The 24,096-nt window shown below is 40.8% G+C and overlaps 1 protein-coding gene across 1 annotated transcript in view; it reads left to right on the forward strand.

Moving 5' to 3' along the window:
* Positions 1-3,299: 3,299 nt before the first annotated feature.
* The window catches only part of fgfrl1a (fibroblast growth factor receptor like 1a), a 76,007-nt gene continuing 55,210 nt past the window's right edge, over positions 3,300-24,096 (forward strand). The window contains exons 1-2 of the mRNA XM_086157963.1: positions 3,300-3,838; positions 4,953-5,053. Coding sequence (XP_086014089.1) covers positions 4,993-5,053 — 61 coding nt within the window. The 5' untranslated portion in view covers positions 3,300-3,838; positions 4,953-4,992. The remainder of the gene's footprint in view (positions 3,839-4,952; positions 5,054-24,096) is intronic.

A 24,096-nucleotide genomic window follows, 5' to 3' on the forward strand; every position in this document is an offset into this window, starting at 1 on the left:
TTATTTTAAGTGTCTCCACGTGTGCTAGACATACAGCGGAATCCAGATGTCTTTTCTCACTTTCCCATGGTGGCATGAAATTAACAAAATAATAATAATAAAGTACACATTAACAGGAAAGTGCATCATTAAACAATAAACATTGAACTATAAAGTATAATATACACAGATAAAATCTACTGGTACTGAGGTGAAAGGCTGACAGAAATTTAACAGCATAAAACCTGAAATGTATAAGTACATGTAATTTGATATAGAGAATAGCAGCAGTTTTCTGTATAGTTTAGTGCAAAAACCAGTCGATAAGTCAGTAAGTAATTTCACCTGGAAATTAACAATTGGATAATGTACATCTGCAGTGTCAATTCTTCATAAAATAACCCATTGTGGCCTCACATTATTTTCCAGAATCAAAATTCAACATTAGCAGTGCTTAAAGTGGCCAAACCATATAAGAATATACAATTGAATGTGACAAATATAGTGCGTCCACTAATTTGAAGAGAAATGAGATAATGCTATGACATCCAGACAATATTCTCTACCTCAGAATGTAATCTAAACTTCAGTGGTATACCCCTGATAGTCTATGATAGTCCATAGATGATAGTCAATTTAATGCACATAATGCAGCAGATAAACACACAGTTTAATGGTTATACACAAAAATTTGAGATGGATGATTCCTGGTATTCAGTACATATTTACACCAGTATATAGACCCTAAGTGTTGCTTGCATGGGTAAAAATGTTGGCCACGATGATACAATCTTATTCTACCATCTAGTGGAAAACATGCAGAATTGAACTTTATCTGTTAGGGCTGGATAATTTTGAAAGTAATGGACTTAACGTTCGATTAGATAAGATATCATTTTTATGAACTCTCATTTTTCAACGCCTAGCTTTAAGATTTCCCATATGTACATAAATCAGTCATGTAAGTAAGCAATTACATATTGTTTTACAAAATACCTTCTTTGTGATTATCTCCTTTTCTTACTGAGTTTCTCTTTTCTTCTTCTTTGGTTGATTTATATGTGATTTATTTTAGATTTTTAAACAAAAACATCTTTTTTTTGATATCACAACCAATAAAAATGAGTGTGATTTAAATTTTTCAAGACACACATATTTATTTCCTTTCAGTAAACATAACTAGTTTTTCACCGTAAGATTTGATCAAAACAACAAGGATGTAGTCATAAAATTATCTAGCTCACAAATACCTTGTTTTAATGATTATGTGTTTGATCTGTTGGAGAAAGAATCAATGGATAGCTTTTCTCCAGCTGCTGAAATACTTGGGACTCGTGCATGTTTGGTCTGACTTGCCCAAGCTCTCAAATAGACCATATTGCTTGAAGGCATGGAAAAAGAACCTGGCCATAGAAAATATTCTGCTCTGTCTCAGAGTAAACCCAATTATTGTACTATGGTTGCAGTACTCAATAACTAATGCACAGCACTTCTGTCCTCTCTTAGCACTCATTTTTTATTTTAAAGCTAGTTTGTCACTATCTGTCGTGATGCTGATTCGGCAAGCCATCTTCACCTGTTGCCCCCTTGTTTGCACTTGTTCCCCAGCCTGGATGTGCATGTATGTGGTGTGCTGCCCTGAGTCATGACCACTTTGTCCCATTTTTACATGTTCCTGGTGTTACCATGATTCTCCTGGTTTATATTGAATTCTTGATCATGCCAAACTCCTGTCGAAATCAGGTCTGTAGACTTTGATTACCAATGTATTCTGACTTTTTCCCTTTTGAGAGACTTTGCTGTGTTCTTGAATTAACGTCATCCAGTTCCACACTCATCCTGGTTTGTTGTCATGTGACTGGGTTCAGTCCTCTTTAAATAGTCATCCTTTTGCCTAAAGCTTTGACAATATTGACTGCATTTTTAATATGTTACAACTTATGTGGGGAAAAAAAAAACTTCAAATATTAGGTGTAGTGTAAGATAATTACATTCTGCAAGGCCTCACTTTAGGCTTTGAAAAAATAAAGTTTTATTTGAAGTACATGTTTGGTTATTAACACAGCATTCTAAAATTTAGCATTTTATTCTAATTTTCTAACTTTCAGTTAAAGAAATATTATTTTTAATATAACATTATGAAATAGTGATTTGTAGCTGGCATAGTCAATGGTGCCTTACTTGGTTTGGCTAATAAGAGATCCCATGAGCCACTTTAACAGATGCAATCTGTGACCGGTGCTATTTTCCAGTACAAAACCAGCGCAGCATTTCATCCAATATATAAACTGCATACATTTTTCACAGTTGCCTCTGTTTATTTTTTGCAGTAGATGAGTTTTTACTCTGAAAAACTTTGGAGAAATAAAGGGACAAAGGTACATCAGCTCTCTGTCATCACTTAGAGGAAACTTTGTTTGTAAATAAAGAACCATGCAACATTAAGGAATAATAAAGTGCTCGGGAATCCATGGGGAATAAAACTCTTGGGCTTGAAGCATGTGAATGAGTCCAAAGCATATTTCTGCAGTAGCATGGAAGAACCACCTGATGACAGTGCTGGATCACAACGATGGTTGAGGACGCCATGAAACCACAAGAAAGTATAGAGATGTTCTGGCCACGTTCATGAATACATCACCACAGAACATAACCTTTTTAAATTTTTGTTACGTTGAAGTTGAAGTTTTAAATATGAAGTAATACATGGCTTTTGATGCAGTTCTTGTTTGGATCCACAAAACTAGCTATTCACGAGGTATACGACTAACTACAACCGATTATAAAAGTGCAGGTGAGACATTTGCTTTCTTACTTTGTATGAGTTGCAGAAATTGAAGTGTTTTGACCCATCTCAAACTCATATTATCAGTGCAACATGATATTTTGCGAGAAAAGTAACTTTAGTTTTTTTCTTTAAGATTGTGTTGTTTTTTTCGAGATGAATCTGCTTAAATTTCTTAAATAAAACCAAAAAAAAATATGAGGATTACACTTCATTTCAAATTTGTGACTTTATTTATATATATTCACTTTAAACCTCCAAGGGCGGCCCCGATGGAGGGTGTTGGTGGCCGGAATTGGTGCCGAGTTCTGTAACTTGAACCCCCGCTGCATTGAACCGTCAGCCGAGTGAGTGCGGAGCGGCAGCGAGGTGTCCACCCCTCCCATTCACACAGAAAGCCGCTCCAAATTTGTCCAGCACGTTCCTCTTCGCTGATTGGCCGGCTCTCTGATTGGCCCCGGTTCTGATTGGCCGAAAGTTCCGCGCTGAGACTGTCCGACGACGCAATTTGTTTTCCTGCCTGCGGCTGAGTTTTGGGGACGGTGACACGCTGCCGGAGGCAATGTGGATATATGAGGCTTGCGGTTTATTTTCTTTTTATCTTAAATTGCGGTTATATGTGTAGTTTCAACTAGGCGGGTTGAAGTTTTTAATCTGCTCTTCTGTCTGCTTCCCGTTTGCGGTTTACCCCGCGCGCTTTACACGCGGACTGTCACTGACTTCAGAAATACTACACAGCGGTTCACGTGTTCCATTTTAAATTTTAATTTTCTTAATCCCCAGATTCGCCCCCCCACGCCCCTTACATACCTTCTTTTTTTACTCAGATCAACTTTTTTGTTTGTTTTTTTTCCCATACAGCTGAAGCTGAAGCTGACAGACGCGTCTTTTCGTGGAACTGTGACTTTTTTTTTATTGATTAGCGGATTAAGTGATTGAAATTCTTGTTTAATCGAAGAGGGGGCGAATAGTGTTTCTTTTTTCTTTGGTAGGATTAAGGCATGGCATTCATGCAAATCACCAGCTGGTTTAAACAGTGAAGATACTTTCATCCTGTCGGGATTTTTTTCTACAGTAAGTGAGATTTCATTGATAACCACTCATCTTTATACGCACAGCATTTTCAGTTTGCTTGTTTTGTCTTGTTTATTCGCTCTTATGTTGTGTTGGTCTATCTATGCACTTAAAATCACTGAATGATTAAATGTTATACGATAGACATAGTTTTCTTGTTTCACAAACAGGATTTAATTTAATGTATATTTAGCTTATAATGTCTGTGAGACTTTATTAGTGTGTCTTGAGGGGTTCCTACTTCAGACAATTAATTGTTGCACCTATTACTTTTAGATACTCATGGGTATATTTTGAAATGCATTTACACTGTCATCAGGACGCTGCATCCAATCAATATTTATTTTCCATATCATCAGTGATCCCATATAATCAATCCTTCACTTGAAAGGCTTTTTGTGACCTCTTTCGACACACTTGATCAAATATACAGCCAATGATATACTGAACTAAGATCCCATAATGCAACGCGTATTATTTATGTGGCTGCCTGACAGAGGCCGCTGTAAGAAGAAGCGTACGGACAGGTGAACAGAATAAGTCAGCGGGGAGAAAAGCTTGACTACCAGAAAATCTGCGCTTCAGAGTTCAGACAGGTTTACGTTTGGTGTCAAACTGATGACAAATGCCTTTATCTCCTTATATGTCATGACATCTGGCTTAGAATTTGCCAATACAGAGTTCATTTACCTACCTCTCTAGAAACACAAGACTATCTATTTTTCTTTTAGATATGAAAATAGAGAAAACTGAAAGAAAATAAAAATCTTACACAGAGAAACCAAAACCAGCTAAGCTGTTTGAGACAATTAATCATTAGCGAACAAATGTGATACACTGGAAGGATAGTAGGAATATTTTCTTACAAGTTTTTTTTTTTTTTTTTCCTAAAATTGACTTGCCAGCTATTGTGACTGTTTGCAGGACTTAAGTCTCATAATGTTGTGAAATAATGAAGGTGGCTGGTGGGGTTCAGGAGCAAATCTCACTGCTTGAATTGTCATAGATACTATTGTAACTTCTATGGACTTCTATGAAGGGTCACAATTTAAAGCATTAAAACTCACTATTGGAAAATATTTATCGCATGTCCACTTTGATTGTTTACCTTCAGGTTGAAAAGGTTGGGAATTCCTCTTCCTTTCTGAACTGCCATGTTGCTTCTCTGGATCTGTGTGCTGTTGGAGCTGGTTCTGATGCCCAGTGCTGCCAGAGGTAAGAAACTCTGCCCTTTTTTGTTTCAGAAGCAACCAGAAATACACTTCACTTCAATACACATCATTACCCATACACACAACCAGTTTCATCGTTGGCATTTTCAAGAAACAAATCTTGTGTTGTTTTTGTGTGTTTTTGGAAAAGGTCTTTGTCATTGTTTTGATATAACTTTTCCAGCTGAAACAACTGTGCACATTTCCAAATGTTTGCAGGCTGTTGCCTTAGTTTGAACCTAACTTGAATGTACTTTTAATGAAGCTTATTCAATGAAACATTGGCTTATTGTCACATTCTTTGTCTTGGTTGGAAGGATATGCCTGCTAAACTATGGGTGTGTCAGATTATATTGCTCACAAAATGCCAGAAATATTTTTTTTATTTTTATTCTTGTCATGATAATCATAATATTCCAAGGGGGGGGGGTGACGCAATGATGTCATGCAATTACGCAGCAAAATCAACTATTGCTGACAGTGAATGGTACACTGGCAGCCTCAAAATCACCACAAATAAAAACTGGCACGTGCATGTGACAACAGCGCCAAGAGCAGTATAAATATGGCCTCTCTCTCGATCTTCTACCATTCTATTTCTATTTTAGCGAGAATCTGACTCTTTACTCAGACTAACCCCTGCTGTTGTTTCCAAATGCGAGCGAGACAAGGTTATACTCTTGCTGACATAGTATCTATTTTGTTGCAATTAAATGTTTAAGTATATTATTGTACAACCAAATATTGGAATTTGGGATTGGTAACAGTTTTCAAATTGTCAACTCGGATGAAAATGGTTGCTTCCAAGCCTATCAGTCCCTTTTATCACTACACAGCATATGACCGCACGGCTCCTGTTTTTTTTTCAACACTTACCATTATCATAATAATAATCCAGCCCTCAGGCGGTAACATAAACTGGAAGGTGATTCCGCAGGTTACAAACTGGATAAGGTTTAAATTTTTAAAAATTGTGAAATCAGGCAAAAGTCCAGAACGCTTGCTTGATCAGGAACTGAAAAGTGGAATTGGTTGTAATTCTGGTATCAACTCCCCTGTCAGTATTATGGTCCAATTAAAACATGCATACTCTGTGTTCATCTTCTTTCAAGTGTGTGTTTTTCTTGTGATCATAACCTCTCCAGTCACCATGTAAAATGACTTAAACCAAAATGTAAGCTGAACAACCACAACGGGAGGCAGGTGGCCAGGGTCAACTACAGAGTAGCCTTTTTTAAGATCCCAGCAGGCCACTGTATTTTATTCAGCCAAACAGAATATATTTAATGTAAACAGTAGCTACATATGTGCCGTATATAGATGAGACCGTGTCGTCAGCCTGCAGGCAGCGCAGGCAGACAGTCGTGGAGTTGGCGCCTACTCGTAAGATCACACTGATGATGAGTTTTCAGTGGGAACAAAGCTGCATTCACTGAGGCGAAGCTGAGCCGGCGTGCAGACACGGGGCCGAAAGTAAACACAGGGCCATAGACCGCAGAGAGATGAGATTAGATTAGCCTATTAGGGATGTTTGCTGTGCAGTGCCACAGCATTTCCTCCCCCTCACCACCTGCAGTCTGTCAGTGAAACCAGGGCAAGCAGAAATTAAGGACAGAAATACGGGTAAAGGGTAAGAGAAATGAGAAGAGAAAGAAGAAAGGGTGAAGAAGAGAAAATGGAGGTATCCTTAACAAACACAGCTTTGGAATTTAAAGTATATTAGAAGGATATCTAAAATAGAAGGTGTAACATATGGATGGGAAGAAGATTTGGTTCTAAATAACAGTAGAAAGGTAAAACAATCTACAAATTTGGAACTGCAGTTTGCCAACAACGTGAAAGTCAGTAAAGATAACGGCAAAGTAAAGGATTATCTATATTATGACAGGTATACAACTGAGTAGGAAATGAATCAAGACTATACAGAGGTAAATGTGGGCTCACCTAAGTATTCTTTTATTTTACTGCTTGTTCATCACTTAGGAGAAGCTTGTGAGAGAGAAGTGAGCGTAATCTTACGCGTAACCATTTCATTTGTCTACTGAAGTGGCTGCTACTGGGAGTCTGTGGTTATAGAGTGTCATCGCTTCACTCGCTCAGGATTCTCTCTCTCTACCGTGAGGTCTAATATCAAACATCGAAGAATTCTGTGGGAAAAACGGGATAATATCTTGGTAAAATGAATTTTATTTCTTGTTTAATTTAGGAAAAACAGATTTTTTCTTTGTCTAAAAAGCAACCAATTGGCAATAAACTTATGGCATGCCCATTAATTTTGTAAACAAATTGACTGAATGTGCTTAAAGTGATTAACACTAGCCTCCAAAATGAAATGAGATTTTTTTTCAGATAATAGAGACATTAAAGATAGGATTGACATTCAGTGTCTACCAGTAAGTTACTCACTAAAAGGAGACTCTAAACCAATGGGTTGGATCGCTTGCTCTCATGCCAATTTTTTTTTCGTATCTCCTGCAAACCTTCGGTGTAAGATAAAAGAAGTTATAAGTCTTCATTTTTCTCAACTCTGTGAGGACTACTGAAGCTGCCCCATTCATGTACCAAACAGGCAACTGGAAATAAATACAGAATCTTTTGGCAAGAAGAGTACACTGAATTATCCTGGTCTTGTCTGTAGTCCCAACTGTATTGACCAATCATGTTTCAGCAGACTTTCTGTGCCGGAATGCATTTTATGAAATGCAATTGTTAGACTCGGCTGGATTCATCTGATGAAAATTTTGCCCATACATAACCTGGGCCACATCTTAGTGGAATTGTACAATCACAAGTATTTTCTCTCCCCTCAGATCACATCTTGTATTTCAAGGGGCTACACAGATTGCAAACTTAGAAAATAAAATGGCGAAGATTTCCATTTGTTGGACTGGAACCCTGAAAATGTTTACTGTAATCCCCTAAAATTGCTGCCACACATAGCCAAACCCATCTAAGCAGCCTTTATCGTTGTATTGTGCTCCAGAATTCTGAACACCGTAGTACAAGTTGAACAAACTAATCTCTTTGCTTCCCATTGTTACATAACACTGTCATTTCAGAGAAACATATTACTCAGATTTTGGTTTCATAAATACAATATTATATTTAATGTGCATGCATATATGATTACACAGATTGTCCATCATATCTGATTAATTGTTGTTTGTTGATCCATGCAGGATAGATTCCAAAACATTATACGATTTTATTATTTTATAAACCTTATCTCTCGTAGGTAAAGTTTAGTGACTATCGATATATCCTAGGAAAATATGCAAGCTAGAGGCTTCCCAGGGTAACTGCATAGAAAATGACAATGAGAGCCAGAACACAAGGGGACACATCAGCAAACTAAAGATGTATGCTTTCCTGGCCCTGAACATTACCTCCGCAAACAAGGTTTTGGAAATGTAAGAGCTCAACTGTGAAAATCCAGAAACCTCTGTTTTTTATAACTGTTCTGTACAATGTGCTTATTGTAATGGAAGACATAAAGTACTATATGCTCAATTAGATAGTTCATTAATTGATACCAGAAAGGTTAAACAGCTTTCTCAAATGCCAGCGGACGTTCCTTTTCAGTTTTCAGGCTTTTCCTCAGTTATCCCCAGGATTTGTTTGGCTGATGAGATGGCCCTCAAGTCTGTTTTCCGCTGTCAGTGGCCAGTAGCCGATGGAAGCAGGAACAGTGGATTCACTTAGAAGTTTTCCTGGGTTGTTGCAAAGACAGATGATAGAGATTAGGAAAAAAGGATATGGATGGAGTGAAACAAGCCTTGGGCTTGGTAGAGAAAGACACATTGTCGAAGAGATGTGAAAAGAAAGGATGCATACATCTAATGGCAAGAGACAAAAAGACAGTCAGAAACATTTATGCTTTTCATTGTGGATGCACATAAACTGCCCGACAGAGGCTGACGCAACCATGAACATGTGTATGTGTAGTTGAGCATGCGAATGAGCTGCTGAGAGATTATAATTCTTCCCTTTTAGCTGCATAGCACTGAGCCTCAGCACTGGTGTTGAGATTAGTCAGCTATTCCAAGGGGACTGTGGCTGAGAACACTGTCCGGTTCTGAAATTATAGAGCAGATAGTCCAAGATAACTTTTTTAACATAGTAAAGCCTATCGGAAATGTATTCATGAGTTTATTTATCTGCTTTTTTATCTTTTATCTTGTAAATAGTGTTGACTTTATTTTCATCTGCATTTAATGATCTCAAAGTAAGGGGAGGCACTCAGAGGGGGGAAAAAAAAAGGTGTCATAACATTTAGAAGATTTTCAGAGTTGAATTTTCGTCACATGGGATGAGATAGAGAAAACAATTTGCCCTTGAACAAAACAACACAATTATTTTAATTCATTTCTGGAAAGAGTTTAAAGTGAGGGTTGGGATAGATGCTTTCCAGATACTTTTTTTTTTTTTCAAATTTCTATATCATAGGAGATAGTGTTTGACAATTATTGAACAAACTATTGCCAGTGGCACAAATGTCATTTTGATTATTTTGAAAGCAATTCAAAATACATAGAAAAATAGTGATGAGCAAAAAAACACACAATGATAATAATCAGCAAGTAATTTGCAGTGACAAAAATAATTTAGTAGCTACACAATGATTTGTGTCCAAATGTAAGCAGGAGAAAAAATCCACGAGAGAAATTATTCTGGTTTTGCTATCTTTTGGCTGATGATGATGCCAGTGTCTGTCCTTAAAAGTAAATGGTGAGTAACACTTGATGCGCCGAGCAGATGCTGTGCTTGTTTATTGCCTCATAACTCCTACATTCACAGCCCATGTGTGAATCAGATTATCAGCATTATCAAAGCTGGCTGTTAAAGGTTATTTGGTGAAACAGCTGGAGATGGGCAAAAAGAATATAATGTTATTACTGACATTACTCCCATAGACACAAGGAAGTGAGAAATAATGTCTTTAGGCTTCTTATTGCACTGTTGAAATGCTTTTTGTGTTTACCTAATGTACAGACCACCCGATATCTAGAGGAGCGAAGGAAAACAAACTGATGATTCACTTGACAGTGTAAATAGCAACAAACCCATTAATTAAATTTGAATCTTTTGAAGTTTTTAAAAAGGAATTCCACATTAAGAAGCAAAAGGGGGAGAGAAAATGTGGGGAGGACGGAGAGAGTGTGGAGGATAAACATCTGCATGCAAAAAGTGAACCATGAATATGACTTACACATGTCAGCAAAGGAAACATATATATATATATATATACATGTATATATATATATATATATATATATATATATATATATATATATATATATATATATATATATATATATGCACACAGACACACGCAAGCACACACATACACAGCTTATCCACCCTGATCCACACACTCATTACTGAGGAATGCCATTAGCATGGTAACCCTAACTATGGTACTGTGGTTTGGTAAAGAGGAATGGGGAATACATTTGGCACAACTAACGGAGCTTGGAATTGAAGAAGAGGAAGTCTTGGGGATAGCTAAGTTAAGTTAAATCAAAAAGGAATTATAAACGATGGAAGGATTTTTTTAATTGAAAATGTGGGCTGATATAGCTGGTTTTGTTGTGCCGGGCCCGCTGTAGGCCTGTTGATGCCTGTTTTAGTATGTAAATGAAGTTGTTAGGTCCATCCTTTCCTCTATTTCTCTGTTAAAGATACAGGTTTTTACCTCCTTAAATGGCTGACAAACAACACTCCTATCTAGCTCACTTATTGTTTACTAAGTAGCTTAATTATTATACCACTTCCAAAGGGGGCTACTCTTGTCAGGGAAGTTGAGGGAAACTATGAGAACCTATGCTCATGTCAAGAAAGAGGAGACAATGAAGTAAGAGGCAAGCATCTTGAGTCCTTAAAATGCAAACAACTGCATATTGCCGAGGCTTCAAACACACAACTTTATCTCATTGTTAACTGACTCATACACCCGCTCCTGTTGTGTGTGCTTGAAGCGTGTCCCTAGTGACAGCTCTCTATCGTAAATGCCATTTGACATGCTGATAACCGTTATATGGTCTGTCGATGGTGATGGGAATCAGCCTGCCAGCCCCAAAGTTTGCTGAGAACAAGAAACAGGTCACCATAAACATGTTAGTCTTCATTATCATTCACAAACTTACAAGAAACCTTTTGACAAGTGTGCAAAATGCATTTTAGTATTTATTCTTCAGGGTAGGACATTTAATCTATATCAGTCCTTTAGAGACATCCAACATTCAAGAAACTGTCACCAGTTATCAACAGAATAGCTTTTTGTGGCGTTTTCATCTCCATAAAGCACAAAACTTAGTTGGCAGCCAATGAATATAATTGTATGATCTCAATCTTTTAAAAAAACAACACCATATACATACTTCAGTAAAGTGTCAGGGTTCACAGCTGATCCCCGTCGTAATCTGCGCCAGCTGCAACAGATGCCGCTAATCGAGATCCCTATAAAGGGCAGCGGCACTCTCTGCCTGGCGCCGGGGGATTGTGGTCTTCATGGATTACTGTGGGACCCTGCCACGACCCGGACCTCATCCCTGCCAACCCGGACCTCACCCCTGCTATGACCGGACCCCAGTCTGCCACCCTGCCTGGGGCCCGCCCCGTCTGCAATCCGTACGGTTGAGGCCCAGCCTCTGCCGTCCAGTCTGCAACCCGTCCGTCCAGTCTGCAACCCGTCCGTCCAGTCTGCAACCCGTCCGTCCAGTCTGCAACCCGTCCGTCCAGTCTGCAACCCGTCCGTCCAGTCTGCAACCCGTCCGTCCAGTCTGCAACCCGTCCCGTCCAGTCTGCAACCCGTCCGTCCAGTCTGCAACCCGTCCCGTCCAGTCTGCAACCCGTCCCGTCCAGTCTGCAACCCGTCCCGTCCAGTCTGCAACCCGTCCCGTCCAGTCTGCAACCCGTCCCGTCCAGTCTGCAACCCGTCCCGTCCAGTCTGCAACCCGTCCCGTCCAGTCTGCAACCCGTCCCGTCCAGTCTGCAACCCGTCCCGTCCAGTCTGCAACCCGTCCCGTCCAGTCTGCAACCCGTCCAGTCTGCAACCCGTCCCGTCCAGTCTGCAACCCGTCCCGTCCAGTCTGCAACCCGTCCCGTCCAGTCTGCAACCCGTCCCGTCCAGTCTGCAACCCGTCCCGTCCAGTCTGCAACCCGTCCCGTCCCGTCTGCAACCCGTCCCGTCCCGTCTGCAACCCGTCCCGTCCCGTCTGCAACCCGTCCCGTCCCGTCTGCAACCCGTCCCGTCCCGTCTGCAACCCGTCCCGTCCCGTCTGCAACCCGTCCCGTCCCGTCTGCAACCCGTCCCGTCCCGTCTGCAACCCGTCCCGTCCCGTCTGCAACCCGTCCCGTCCCGTCTGCAACCCGTCCCGTCCCGTCTGCAACCCGTCCCGTCCCGTCTGCAACCCGTCCCGTCCCGTCTGCAACCCGTCCCGTCCCGTCTGCAACCCGTCCCGTCCGCAACCCGTCCCGTCCCGTCTGCAACCCGTCCCGTCCCGTCTGCAACCCGTCCCGTCCCGTCTGCAACCCGTCCCGTCCGCAACCCGTCCCGTCCCGTCCGCAACCCGTCCCGTCCCGTCCGCAACCCGTCCCGTCTGCAACCCGTCCCGTCTGCAACCCGTCCCGTCTGCAACCCGTCCCGTCTGCAACCCGTCCCGTCCCGTCCGCAACCCGTCCCGTCTGCATCCCGTCCCGTCTGCAACCCGTCCCGTCCCGTCTGCAACTTCAACCGAATAAAAGCGCTTTCCACCCATCTCTGTCCCGAAGTGTGGTTCCCTGCTCGAGTCCGCCCCAGCACATCGTGACAGAATCCCCCGGCCCTCATGGACTCGGGGAACCACACCCACCCAAGCCAGCTCCGTGGGTCGCCAGTAGGCGCCCATTGAGGGGGGGGTACTGTCAGGGTTCACAGCTGATCCCCGTCGTAATCTGCGCCAGCTGCAACAGATGCCGCTAATCGAGATCCCTATAAAGGGCAGCGGCACTCTCTGCCTGGCGCCGGGGGATTGTGGTCTTCATGGATTACTGTGGGACCCTGCCACGACCCGGACCTCATCCCTGCCAACCCGGACCTCACCCCTGCTATGACCGGACCCCAGTCTGCCACCCTGCCTGGGGCCCGCCCCGTCTGCAATCCGTACGGTTGAGGCCCAGCCTCTGCCGTCCAGTCTGCAACCCGTCCGTCCAGTCTGCAACCCGTCCGTCCAGTCTGCAACCCGTCCGTCCAGTCTGCAACCCGTCCGTCCAGTCTGCAACCCGTCCGTCCAGTCTGCAACCCGTCCCGTCCAGTCTGCAACCCGTCCCGTCCAGTCTGCAACCCGTCCCGTCCAGTCTGCAACCCGTCCCGTCCAGTCTGCAACCCGTCCCGTCCAGTCTGCAACCCGTCCCGTCCAGTCTGCAACCCGTCCCGTCCAGTCTGCAACCCGTCCCGTCCAGTCTGCAACCCGTCCCGTCCAGTCTGCAACCCGTCCCGTCCAGTCTGCAACCCGTCCCGTCCAGTCTGCAACCCGTCCCGTCCAGTCTGCAACCCGTCCCGTCCCGTCTGCAACCCGTCCCGTCCCGTCTGCAACCCGTCCCGTCCCGTCTGCAACCCGTCCCGTCCCGTCTGCAACCCGTCCCGTCCCGTCTGCAACCCGTCCCGTCTGCAACCCGTCCCGTCCCGTCTGCAACCCGTCCCGTCCCGTCTGCAACCCGTCCCGTCCCGTCTGCAACCCGTCCCGTCTGCAACCCGTCCCGTCCCGTCTGCAACCCGTCCCGTCCCGTCTGCAACCCGTCCCGTCCCGTCTGCAACCCGTCCCGTCCGCAACCCGTCCCGTCCCGTCCGCAACCCGTCCCGTCCCGTCCGCAACCCGTCCCGTCTGCAACCCGTCCCGTCTGCAACCCGTCCCGTCTGCAACCCGTCCCGTCTGCAACCCGTCCCGTCTGCAACCCGTCCCGTCCCGTCCGCAACCCGTCCCGTCTGCATCCCGTCCCGTCTGCAACCCGTCCCGTCCCGTCTGCAACTTCAACCGAATAAAAGCGCTTTCCACCCATCTCTGTCCCGAAGTGTGGTTCCCTGCTCGAGTCCGCCCCAGCACATCGTGACATAAAGAGGTTATCATAAATTCATTTGGGTTTTTTTTTTTTTTGTGCCTTGTACAATTGTTCCAAAACGTACCAAATTTGTATGAATCTCATTAGCAGCCTTAAAGGGCAACCTTTCCCCTGCCACTTTTGTAACCATTGTTTTTTAGCTTAGAATTTCACAGGGCCTGTTAATGTTAAAGGGTATGGGCCCATATTTAGATAAAGTCAGTGTTTGCTGAGACATCGCTAATGGTTGAGCAGCAATGGGACTGTCTCAATGGTCTCTGTGGGGGTTGACTGTGTGTGTGTGTTTGTGTTTGTTTTTGAAGGGGGTTTGCAGCAACAAGAAGATAAACTAAGATAGTAAATCAAGGTTTTGCTCAAAGACAGGAAAGACAATAAATGACTTAAGATAATGAATTGCTCTTGCATTCAGTTGAGAACATCACTTGTGGCAGCATCCGCTTCTCAATTACCTTGTTTCAGGCCATTGCGGAAATAACGTGTATGAAATGATCATTGGTACAAATCTGATACCAACTGTCAAATTTAGAAAACAGACGGCAGCCAATGTTGATATTGTGTGGATGATTTTCATTTCTGTTCTCATCTGATTTTTATTTTTAACTCAAATGAAAAATCTGATTTTACACTGATTCTATAGGCAGATGGTTTCGACAGGCTAAAGATAAGTATCTTTTTCTTTTCTATTTCTTTAGAGTGTGACACCATTAATGTGTCTAAAGCTTAGCTAATGAAATGATATCGTCACTATTCCCTTCTGGCTACCGTTCTTGTCAACCCGAAAAATCCATTAGGCATCAGTATGTGTAAGCTCAAAATTGAATAGACGTGTATTTGTTTAAGTAAGAGTAGAAATCTTTTTGACGAAATAAAGAAGACGCATCTGAGCTTGCTTTCAAAGAACTATAAATACTTTCTGGGGTCTCTTGCATGTAATACCTTTACACACTGTGTTTGCTTTATTTATTTGGGTTTGACCATCATATTGATGCTGTTCTGTATGTTGGCTTGTACTGTTGAAGGCGATTAAGCACTACTTAATTCTCTTTCCTTATCCTAATGAAATTATGCATACATTTTATTGAGTTTTCTCCTTAACTCCTCTGTCTTTTCCTCCCTGTCCTCATCAGTGACCCTCTTCTGTCACTACCGTGCCCCTGCATAGTGCACTATTGTGTGGGCCGTGGGGCCACAGTGCTGTTCTGCGGTCTCAGTGGGGTAAGGGTATGTTTGGTCAACGCTAAAAAACTGCAGGTCAAAGGGTACCCACTGCATCAGGGAGAGGTCAGTGTGTGTCTCTGTGAGTGTGGTTGGGTTAGACGAATCTAATGCTTGCACCAGTGGAGACTGTAATAACATTTCGGGAACCCTGCAGATCAACACGCTCTGCTTATACTCTTCTCATGTCTTTGAGGATAGTGAACTATTAATGTATTTGTTTGTTTTTACTTCATTACTCCCTTGACTGTAACAATCATCTGCAGGTAAATTGTGAATAATTACAGAAAGTGTTTGAAAGGCACTTCATCACGTTTGTACTTGTTTTTTTCCTCTTGTGTCTTTACATCTCTCTCCGTCTGATCTGTGCTTTCTCTTTGACACCTCCTATCTTACTCCCTGACATGTTAAATCTTCTGTCACTTTCTTTTAGTTTGGCTTTTCTCTTCCTTGACTATCTCTTCTGTCCCCCAGCCAGACCCATTTCAGCCTCCCAGCCCCCCTCTGCCACACACACACACACAGTCTGCAGCTGTTATTCCTGATGCCATTACAAATAAGATGTTGAAAGGTGATCGCTGGGACAGGAGACACAGACCCTTGTTTTCCTTTCAAAAGGGGTTTGTTGGATTGGGGTGAGGAGGGTGGGGTCATGTAGCCCTCCCAACTCACAATTTGAAGTCAATTATGGTGTGTATCTTTTTTTGAGTGTCAGCAGCTGAACAATGGATGCATTAATTCACCAAGACTAAAAATGCCACATTTAGACCAATCTTAGATGTGACTGAAATGGCAAGGACAGTCTGCTACATTCACTTTCATTGGTTGTTTACAGATGACCTTTAACCCCAGGAAGTAGATCCTGATTAGGGGCAGGATGTTAAGACAGACAGTTTAAGGGAAAAAAATCCAAATACTTTTGCTGTAGTTCCTAGATTTAACACATTGCATTTTTTCTTTATCTCAGTTTCACAATCTTTGTTAGTGAAAATCCAAGATATAATCGATGTAATTGCCATAAAAGTAACTAATTGAAGGGTTCATCAGAAGGATTAAAAACGTACTCATCGGAATTTGTTGCATCCTATTAAACAAAAACATGGCACTAAGTTGAAAACAAAAAAGGCTCATGGGGACACTGTTGCGCTCGTCCTTTTCCCCAGTGCCAGCTGTTGATGTGGAATCCATACTACAGAGGGAATGTGAGACGAGTGTGAGAGATGTGGGGGTGGGTTCAGCAGGACAGGAACTTTGGAAGCAATATGCTCACTTTTTGTCTTCAAACTGCAGACTTAATGCAATGAAAGTATCATAATAGCTAACAAAAAGTAAAGCCAACTGTTCTTGATCACCTCAATGTAGCCGGAAGCACAAATGGCCTGAAACCCTGTCCCCTGCATGATAGCTGACAGGATTTGGGTAAAAGTGGAACACCTTAACACAAATACTTTTCCCTCAAATATGTACATCTGAAAGGAGCGAGTCTATCTTTTAATTATTCTTTAACTCTTCACAAATTTTTCTTTGTGAATGACAATAAAGATTTAATGCTGCCTACGTGGATCGAGGGTCAAACAGCTGACTAATTTGAAATAAAAAATGTAAGCGTGCATGTACACCAGGAGAGTCTGAACCTTTTTGTTTTTTACTGAAATGCCACAGTTTCCTACCTCCATCATTTTGTAAAAGCTTCTGAAAACTTCGTAGAGAAAAAAAAATCTTTATTTTGTCACCTTTTTTTGAATTTATGCTGCATAACAACGGTAACATTTGGTCCCTGCATATTATCCATCTTGGATAAACTACTAGTTGTGAGCTCGGGGAGCAGTTCGGTGCCCTGCTCAACAGCACTTTGACAGGTGTGCTAGAGGGAACTTGGGAATCAAATCAGGTACGTGAGGCTGCAAGGTAACAGCTCTTTCTCAACTGAGCCAGGCTGCCCCAAGGGGACAAATGAGCTGCAGAAAGTTGGGAATATTACTTTTAGGAAATACATTTGAAACAATTGTTCTTCATCTTTCCCACTCTTGGTACAATTTTTTTGAATTTTGAAATCTAGCCTTTAGCGAGATGGTATAGAATCTTTAAAAAAAAAAAATCTTTAAGAAATCTTTTATACTCATGTTCTATCAATTTTATTATAAAACTTTTCTGTGATAAAACCAAGGGCAACTTTCCTACCTTGCACACAAAGTTTTAGACAACATTAATATTAAATCTTGTAATGTCTGTATATGTTCTCATGTTTTCCTGATACTTTTGGTTTTCATGAGGTTCATAATTTATTTTTTAATTTTTCAAAATAAAGATCTAAGATAACTCTTGGAAGGGCTGAAATCACTTGAGGCACTTGCAGAATTATGTTTTGGAATGGTTGATAAAATATAGCATAGTTGTAACTTTTGATAACCGTGATTTGCTTAGAATCATAACATCCATCCATCACGCTGGATGTTGGAGCCTATCCCAGCTGTCATCGGGTGAGCGGCAGGGTGCAACCTGGACTGGTTTCTAGTCAATTGCAGGGCCACATATAACGGCAGACAACCATTCGGGGCAATTTTTCTAACTTGCTGCTTCGTGTTTTTGGACTGTGAGAACCCAGAGGAAACCCACACAGCAACGTGCAAACTCCACACAAAAAGTTTCCCTTGTCGGAATCGAGCAAGGGTCCTTCGTGCTGTGAGGCCGAAGCGCTAACCACTGCGCTACCATGCTGCCTAGAATCATAACAATCATTTATTTTGCTGTGAACCGCACTGTCATGAACGTGATATTACGGCTCCATTCCTTGATCTTTTCTCCATGGCACATTTGGCCTGTATTTCAATATAGTATGCAAAATAAAAAAAAGAATAAATTTAAATAAAAATTTAAATTTGGCTCATTAGAAAGATGTCCTTAAACATGTATAGTCAGTTTTTGATATAATGAATGAATGAATATACAATGCTTGCAGTATGTTCATTCATTATCTGCACTGTTCAAAGTCTATCACATATGGAGACTTACCACCACTCACTTTCTAATTCACACATATAGATAATTTAGGGTCTCCAGTTAAACTACCGCATGTTTTTGGCCTGTGGGAGGAAACTGGAGAATTCAGAGGAAACCCACGTGGGCTCTGAAAGAACATGTTAGCTCCACACTCCCCTCCTGCAATCAAAACATGGACTTTCCTGCTGTTAGATAGCAGGACTAATCACTGCGCCACCGGCTTGCAGTATAATGAGTTATAGTTGTACTTTGAGGACAGATTTAGAAGATACATAATAGTACTGCAATATTTCTATTAGAAATTGACTAATGAGGATTTAAGGTTTTAAATCCCACCTTCAGTTGAACTGCTTCTATACATTTAGGGCATGCAATGTATGTGCAATTTTTAATGAAAGTATTTTTCAAATTGGTGGACAGTCTTGAAAGAAAAACTTTGCCAAAAAATTGTGCCTAATTGAAGCAGAAATTGTCTTTTACACACTGGAATTCCTACTCATGAAAAACTTCCAAAGTTCATAACCTTAAGACTTAGACAGTGTGCTGGCACAGTGTGCTGCAAGTCTCTCAGGGATTCTGGAGCAGCCAAAGTAGACAGTGCATCCTGCGTTGATTATTGTTAATACATTACAAAAATCCACAAAGAGTAGCATAACTTGCATTACTAACATTTTTCTCTAAATACCAAGCAAACATGACCAAGATTTGTGAAAACAAAAAAACACATCCCCAGATAATGGTCACACCCACAATGAAAAAACTCAAGACATTAATCCCTTGCCAGTAACTGCACAGCTCTGACGTCTGGCTGAGAGACCTACAGACCAGTTAGCTCTTAATTATTTCCCACCGCATGGTCTTTCACACTGGTCAGCTCAGCATATGCATTATCCCGAAGGTAATCCCCCTGTTGTGCTGGCCCCATTATCACACCAGGACACACCAGGACACAACAAGCCCATTCTTCGACACATAATTAACAAAGGTACTTACGGGCTGCTTTCTGGGATTTAAATGTCGTTTTGTCGCAGATTTAGAGTAGGACCCTGCACATGGTGGTGGGAGAAACTGAACAATCACTGAGAGTTAAAAGCAAAAACTCTGTCTGCTATGTGGAACAACAACATAGCAGACAGTAAAGCCAAGCAAAGTAAATAATTGACTCAAATCTTTGCATTTTACTCTAGACAACATGTCAATTTCAACCAGTTTTAATTTTGGAGGTATAGATCTCCATACATTTCTTTGAGATACCTTCACAAAATCAGGGCCATTTCTGTTAGTCATTTGCAATGTTGGACATAATCATGACTTCTCAGCACTTGTGGAAGATATTTATATCCGTGAGCAGCATCAGAGTTGTTGTGAGGCACAGGTCTGTTATACTGACTTCACCTGCTCTTTCTAAATTTGATTATGGATTGATTTCATTTGCAATAGAGATTTAAATAATCCTGAAGTAAATGCATCATGCACATTTACACAAAGGAATTAGCTACATATTTCCTTAAGACTGCAAGTAGAAATTTTGTAAATGTTGTTTGGTCAAATGTTTTGGTCTTTGGAAATATTTAGGTTATGTTGCTTGCTATTTTAAGTATAGAGATTATACGTTTGGGTTCATTCTAGCTTGGGTATTGACCCACTTCTTGTTCTTACTCAAATGAATTACATGATTATAGCCATGATACTCAAGTTTAGACATGTGATAGCTAAATAAAGTCAATGTTTTCTGTAAATTCAGTGCATTCTTTTTGATCATTGTTATTTAATTTAAAATTCTATTTTTGACATGTCTTTAAAATCAGAATGCCACTTTGCAGATTGTGTAACTTCCATAAGATTTGCTTTGTTAGAATCTGTCAGTTATGTGTAGCAGTTTTCTATCATCATCACACGCCTGGGTTCAGACTGTTAATCTAATTTTTCCTGACAAATTCTGTGAAGGACTATCAGTATTTATTAGAGACATATGTGAGCTGCCATCGTTAGGTCTCTGCACAGACTTTTATTGGCGATTAAGTCTTAAGGAAACTGGTCTAGTGTTGTTTTGGTCAAATGGTTGTGATCATTTTCATGCCGAAAGGTGAACAAATTTCATCGTTTAGGTTCAGTGCACTCTGTACCATTCTGCATCTCATCTTTACATGATCAGTCTCCTTGTTCTTGCTGAAAACCTTGCCAAAGCTGACAATGCCACCATATCTTCCTTTTGGGATCGTTTCAGCAAAGTACCTGGTGTTCGTAGACAGACTTAGGGGTTCTGTGCGTCCAGACATACAAGCCAAGAGTGCTGTTGCAAGAAAGATAGTTTTGTTTCATCATGGTTCACTGTAATAATTGTGATACGGACTACTGACATGAGAAGGTCTTGATTGTTTGTAGAGCAGAAGAATACGAACCTTTCTTATTTAATTTTTATGCATGGGCCAACTAGGTATCATGTAAAGTGAACAAAATGAAAATTGCAATTTCAATATTTACATTTTTTGGCATTTTATTTCAACTTTAAAATCATTAATGATTGTATAAATGCACAGACATTATTCTGTATGTAATCACCCATACAAAATTCAACAAAAGGAAAAAATTAGGAGTTTCTAAAGTCAATATTGATTGAAAATACTTATTAAACTATTCAAAGAAAATAGTTTGGCGGGACGAATAAAAAAGAAAAACGGGCCGGATGTAAAATGCCAAGGTCTGCTGTACACTGTCAAATTCCTTGACCGAGAACTGTAGAGGTGCTGTCAAGGACTGTGTGGAAATACACACGCCCTAAACTGACTCGCAGGCTGCAGATTCAATTTGAGTTGTATTTCTGATCAACTCTGTAATGAGTTTCCAATATTCCAAGTTACCTGTTTCCTGTTCCAAAATTATAAAAGTAATTATGCTGATAAAAACACTTAAACATGTGTCAACACGCTTAAAAGTGTTTTCATCACAGGAGTCTAATCATAAAAGTGAGGTTATCAATTGGACTTTTGAGCAAAATTCCACAAGCTTCAGTCATTCATAACCTATATTGCTCATCCTGTATGCAGGGTCGCCGGGCATCTTCAGCCATTCCCAACTAGCAGCCAGCTGATCAGATATAGTCTTCAGTTAACCTACTGCATGTTTTGAAGTGTGGGAGGAAGAGGGAGAACTCAGTGAGAACTTTTGGCTGCATGGGGAGAACAAGCAGACACTGATAGAGTACAAAGGTGTGCAAAAAGTGAAGCGGTCCCTCACAACTACACACACTCACAATCATGCTCACCTCCCGCATTCCACACCAATCCTCAGCCGTGACTAAGTCCATTTGCTCAGATCAGGTCATTGTCTCATCTAAGCTCAGCGTGCATGCGTGCGTGTGTACGTGCGTGCGTGCGTGCGCATGCTTGGAATGTCTGAGTCCCCAACAGATGAACCAGAAAACTCACAAGAGGAGGAGAGTGAATTAAACCATCAGTTTTGTATACTTATAATTTCTGTCATGTGAAATAAAGTCTTAAATTCATGCTACAAAATTAGTAAGTGTAAAATGTTCACAGGCAGCTGTTTTTGAAGTCTTAATGCAGGTTAAACCTCCCAATCTATAGATTTCATAAACTTTGCTCAAGAAAAATAAATAAATCTGTTAAAATAGTGCTAAAGATTGTGTTACGGATTTCTAGGAAGCAGTGGGTCACTGCCTCGAAGACTTTCCTGTTTTCTAAGTGACATGAAACTGTCCTTCAGCAAAATGTCTCTAAATAATAAATATATTTGCAGTATGTTTCACAATTCTATCATTCAATTTCAATGTTTATGTTGGTCTTCAATGACATCTACGACTACAAGCATCATCAGCCTTATTTGTTTTGTGATAAGAAAGCAATCACCATCAAGTTATTTTTATATCAATCTCTGCCCATGCAATTCATGTATCACTCCTTTTCTTTTTATGTCAAGTCATTGTGGAAGGTCCTTACTGCTAATATGCACTCTCTTCTTGTGAACATGACCATAGTGTGTGTGTGTGTGTGTGGGGGGGGGGGTGTTGGTTATCACTTCTGTTAATGTGTAATGGTGTCTGCCTCCTGAATGCTGATAAAAGTCAGGTCGAGGACATTGCTATAACATACACTCACAAACACACAATTCAATGTTCTGTGTTTCAGCATTTATGCCTTCTTGTATGAAGGGCACAATTAGGTAAATGCACACTATCCACACAAGGATGTAAAGATAATAACCTTTTAACTGAGGCTTCTGCCCTCACCTTGCCTAGCTTTTTGTTCTCAATCCTTGGTTATAAGTGTTATTTTGTAAACTAGTATTGCAAAAACAGAAAAAGTACACTGACCCAAGTGTGAATTACACATCCAAGTAAACAACACTTTTCGTCACAGACTTTACAGGTTATCAGTTGCTTTGCTGCTTACAGATTATATTAATTAAACCAGTGAAGATGTGGATATGTCAAAAGTTGTATACTTTTTTTGAGTGTAATCTGCTCCTCCAACCATACTCTTGTCCAACATGGGTTTTCAACATTTTTTTTTACCTTTATTTGATTTCTTTTTAATTAGTTTATTTAATGGAATAAAATATCTTGGATTTTCGTATCAAAACCTGATGCCAGTTCTCAAAAAAAATGTGTTCATCACATTTAATTCATCATGAAATGTGTATGCATTTCACAGCAAAAACATAGTTTCATATGAAAAGATTAAGTGGAATTATTAGAAAATTCCTCCTTCAGCAAAGGGTAAATTCAGTTTGACCATGGACTTTTTGCTGTTTACTGAGTTAGCCATATCTAGCAGACAGTGATTGCACCAAGATCACGCCAACCAAGTCACTAAGACTGGTCTCACACCATGGAATTCACTTAGTGCCCAGGTGTTTCACTTAATGTGGTGTCAATAACGTCACCCTCACAGACAATGTCATTCCAAATATGACCAAAGTAAAAGGCTGCTATGCAGATAATATACAGCACATAAGCTGTTTATAGTTTTAACTGAGATGTCTCACATCATACTGTTCTGACTAGGCTTCAAGTTACATTGTCACACCTTTTTTATTTGGAAGTTGTTGGGAAGGTTGATTCCCATTGGAAGTGTGAAAAGTGACTATTAACATTTCCATGGGTGTTCCTTTTTTAATACTTTTTGTGTAAAAGAAAATCACTAGACTTGGCAAAGAGTTCCCTGCTTGTTTGGGAGGACAAAAAGGTCAAATGGCATTAAACATTTGTTGTTTTGCACGTCATTCAAGATTTTCAGTTTACCAGTCTAAAAGTTTCAGTTTGAAAGTCAGTGCTTCATCGGAGCACTTTTGCAGCATCAATGTTTTTCAAAATATATTTATTTGTTTTGCTCTAATATGTAAAAGATTGCTGGTTGAAAACTAAACCAAAACACAATGTGTGGTTAAGAAGACATTTGACTTTAGCTCTCCTGTCCATTCATAAACATAATCCTTCAGTAGATTTCATGAATGTTAAAGCGTATCAGCCACTTTTTCAATGTAATATTCTATGCTGTAAGATAAAAATGCAACTGATGTAAGCCATATTTTTCCATTTGCCTACATTTCATTTTGAGTCTCTTCGTTCAACTTTTTGGATTTGAAATTACGTTATCTGGCGTTGCCTGTGCTGCTTTCACTTTGATGATGTGGCCGGTTATTCTAAATGTCTTGCAGATTTTTTGATTAGTTCCATCATTTCGAGAGAGAAAAAGCAGTCTCACAGAGAAA

The sequence above is a fragment of the Fistularia commersonii genome, chromosome 13 (genome assembly GCF_037954325.1).
Source record: "Fistularia commersonii isolate RoL2024-O1a breed Wild chromosome 13, RoL_Fcom_v1.0, whole genome shotgun sequence".
NCBI classification, from domain to species: domain Eukaryota; kingdom Metazoa; phylum Chordata; class Actinopteri; order Syngnathiformes; family Fistulariidae; genus Fistularia; species Fistularia commersonii.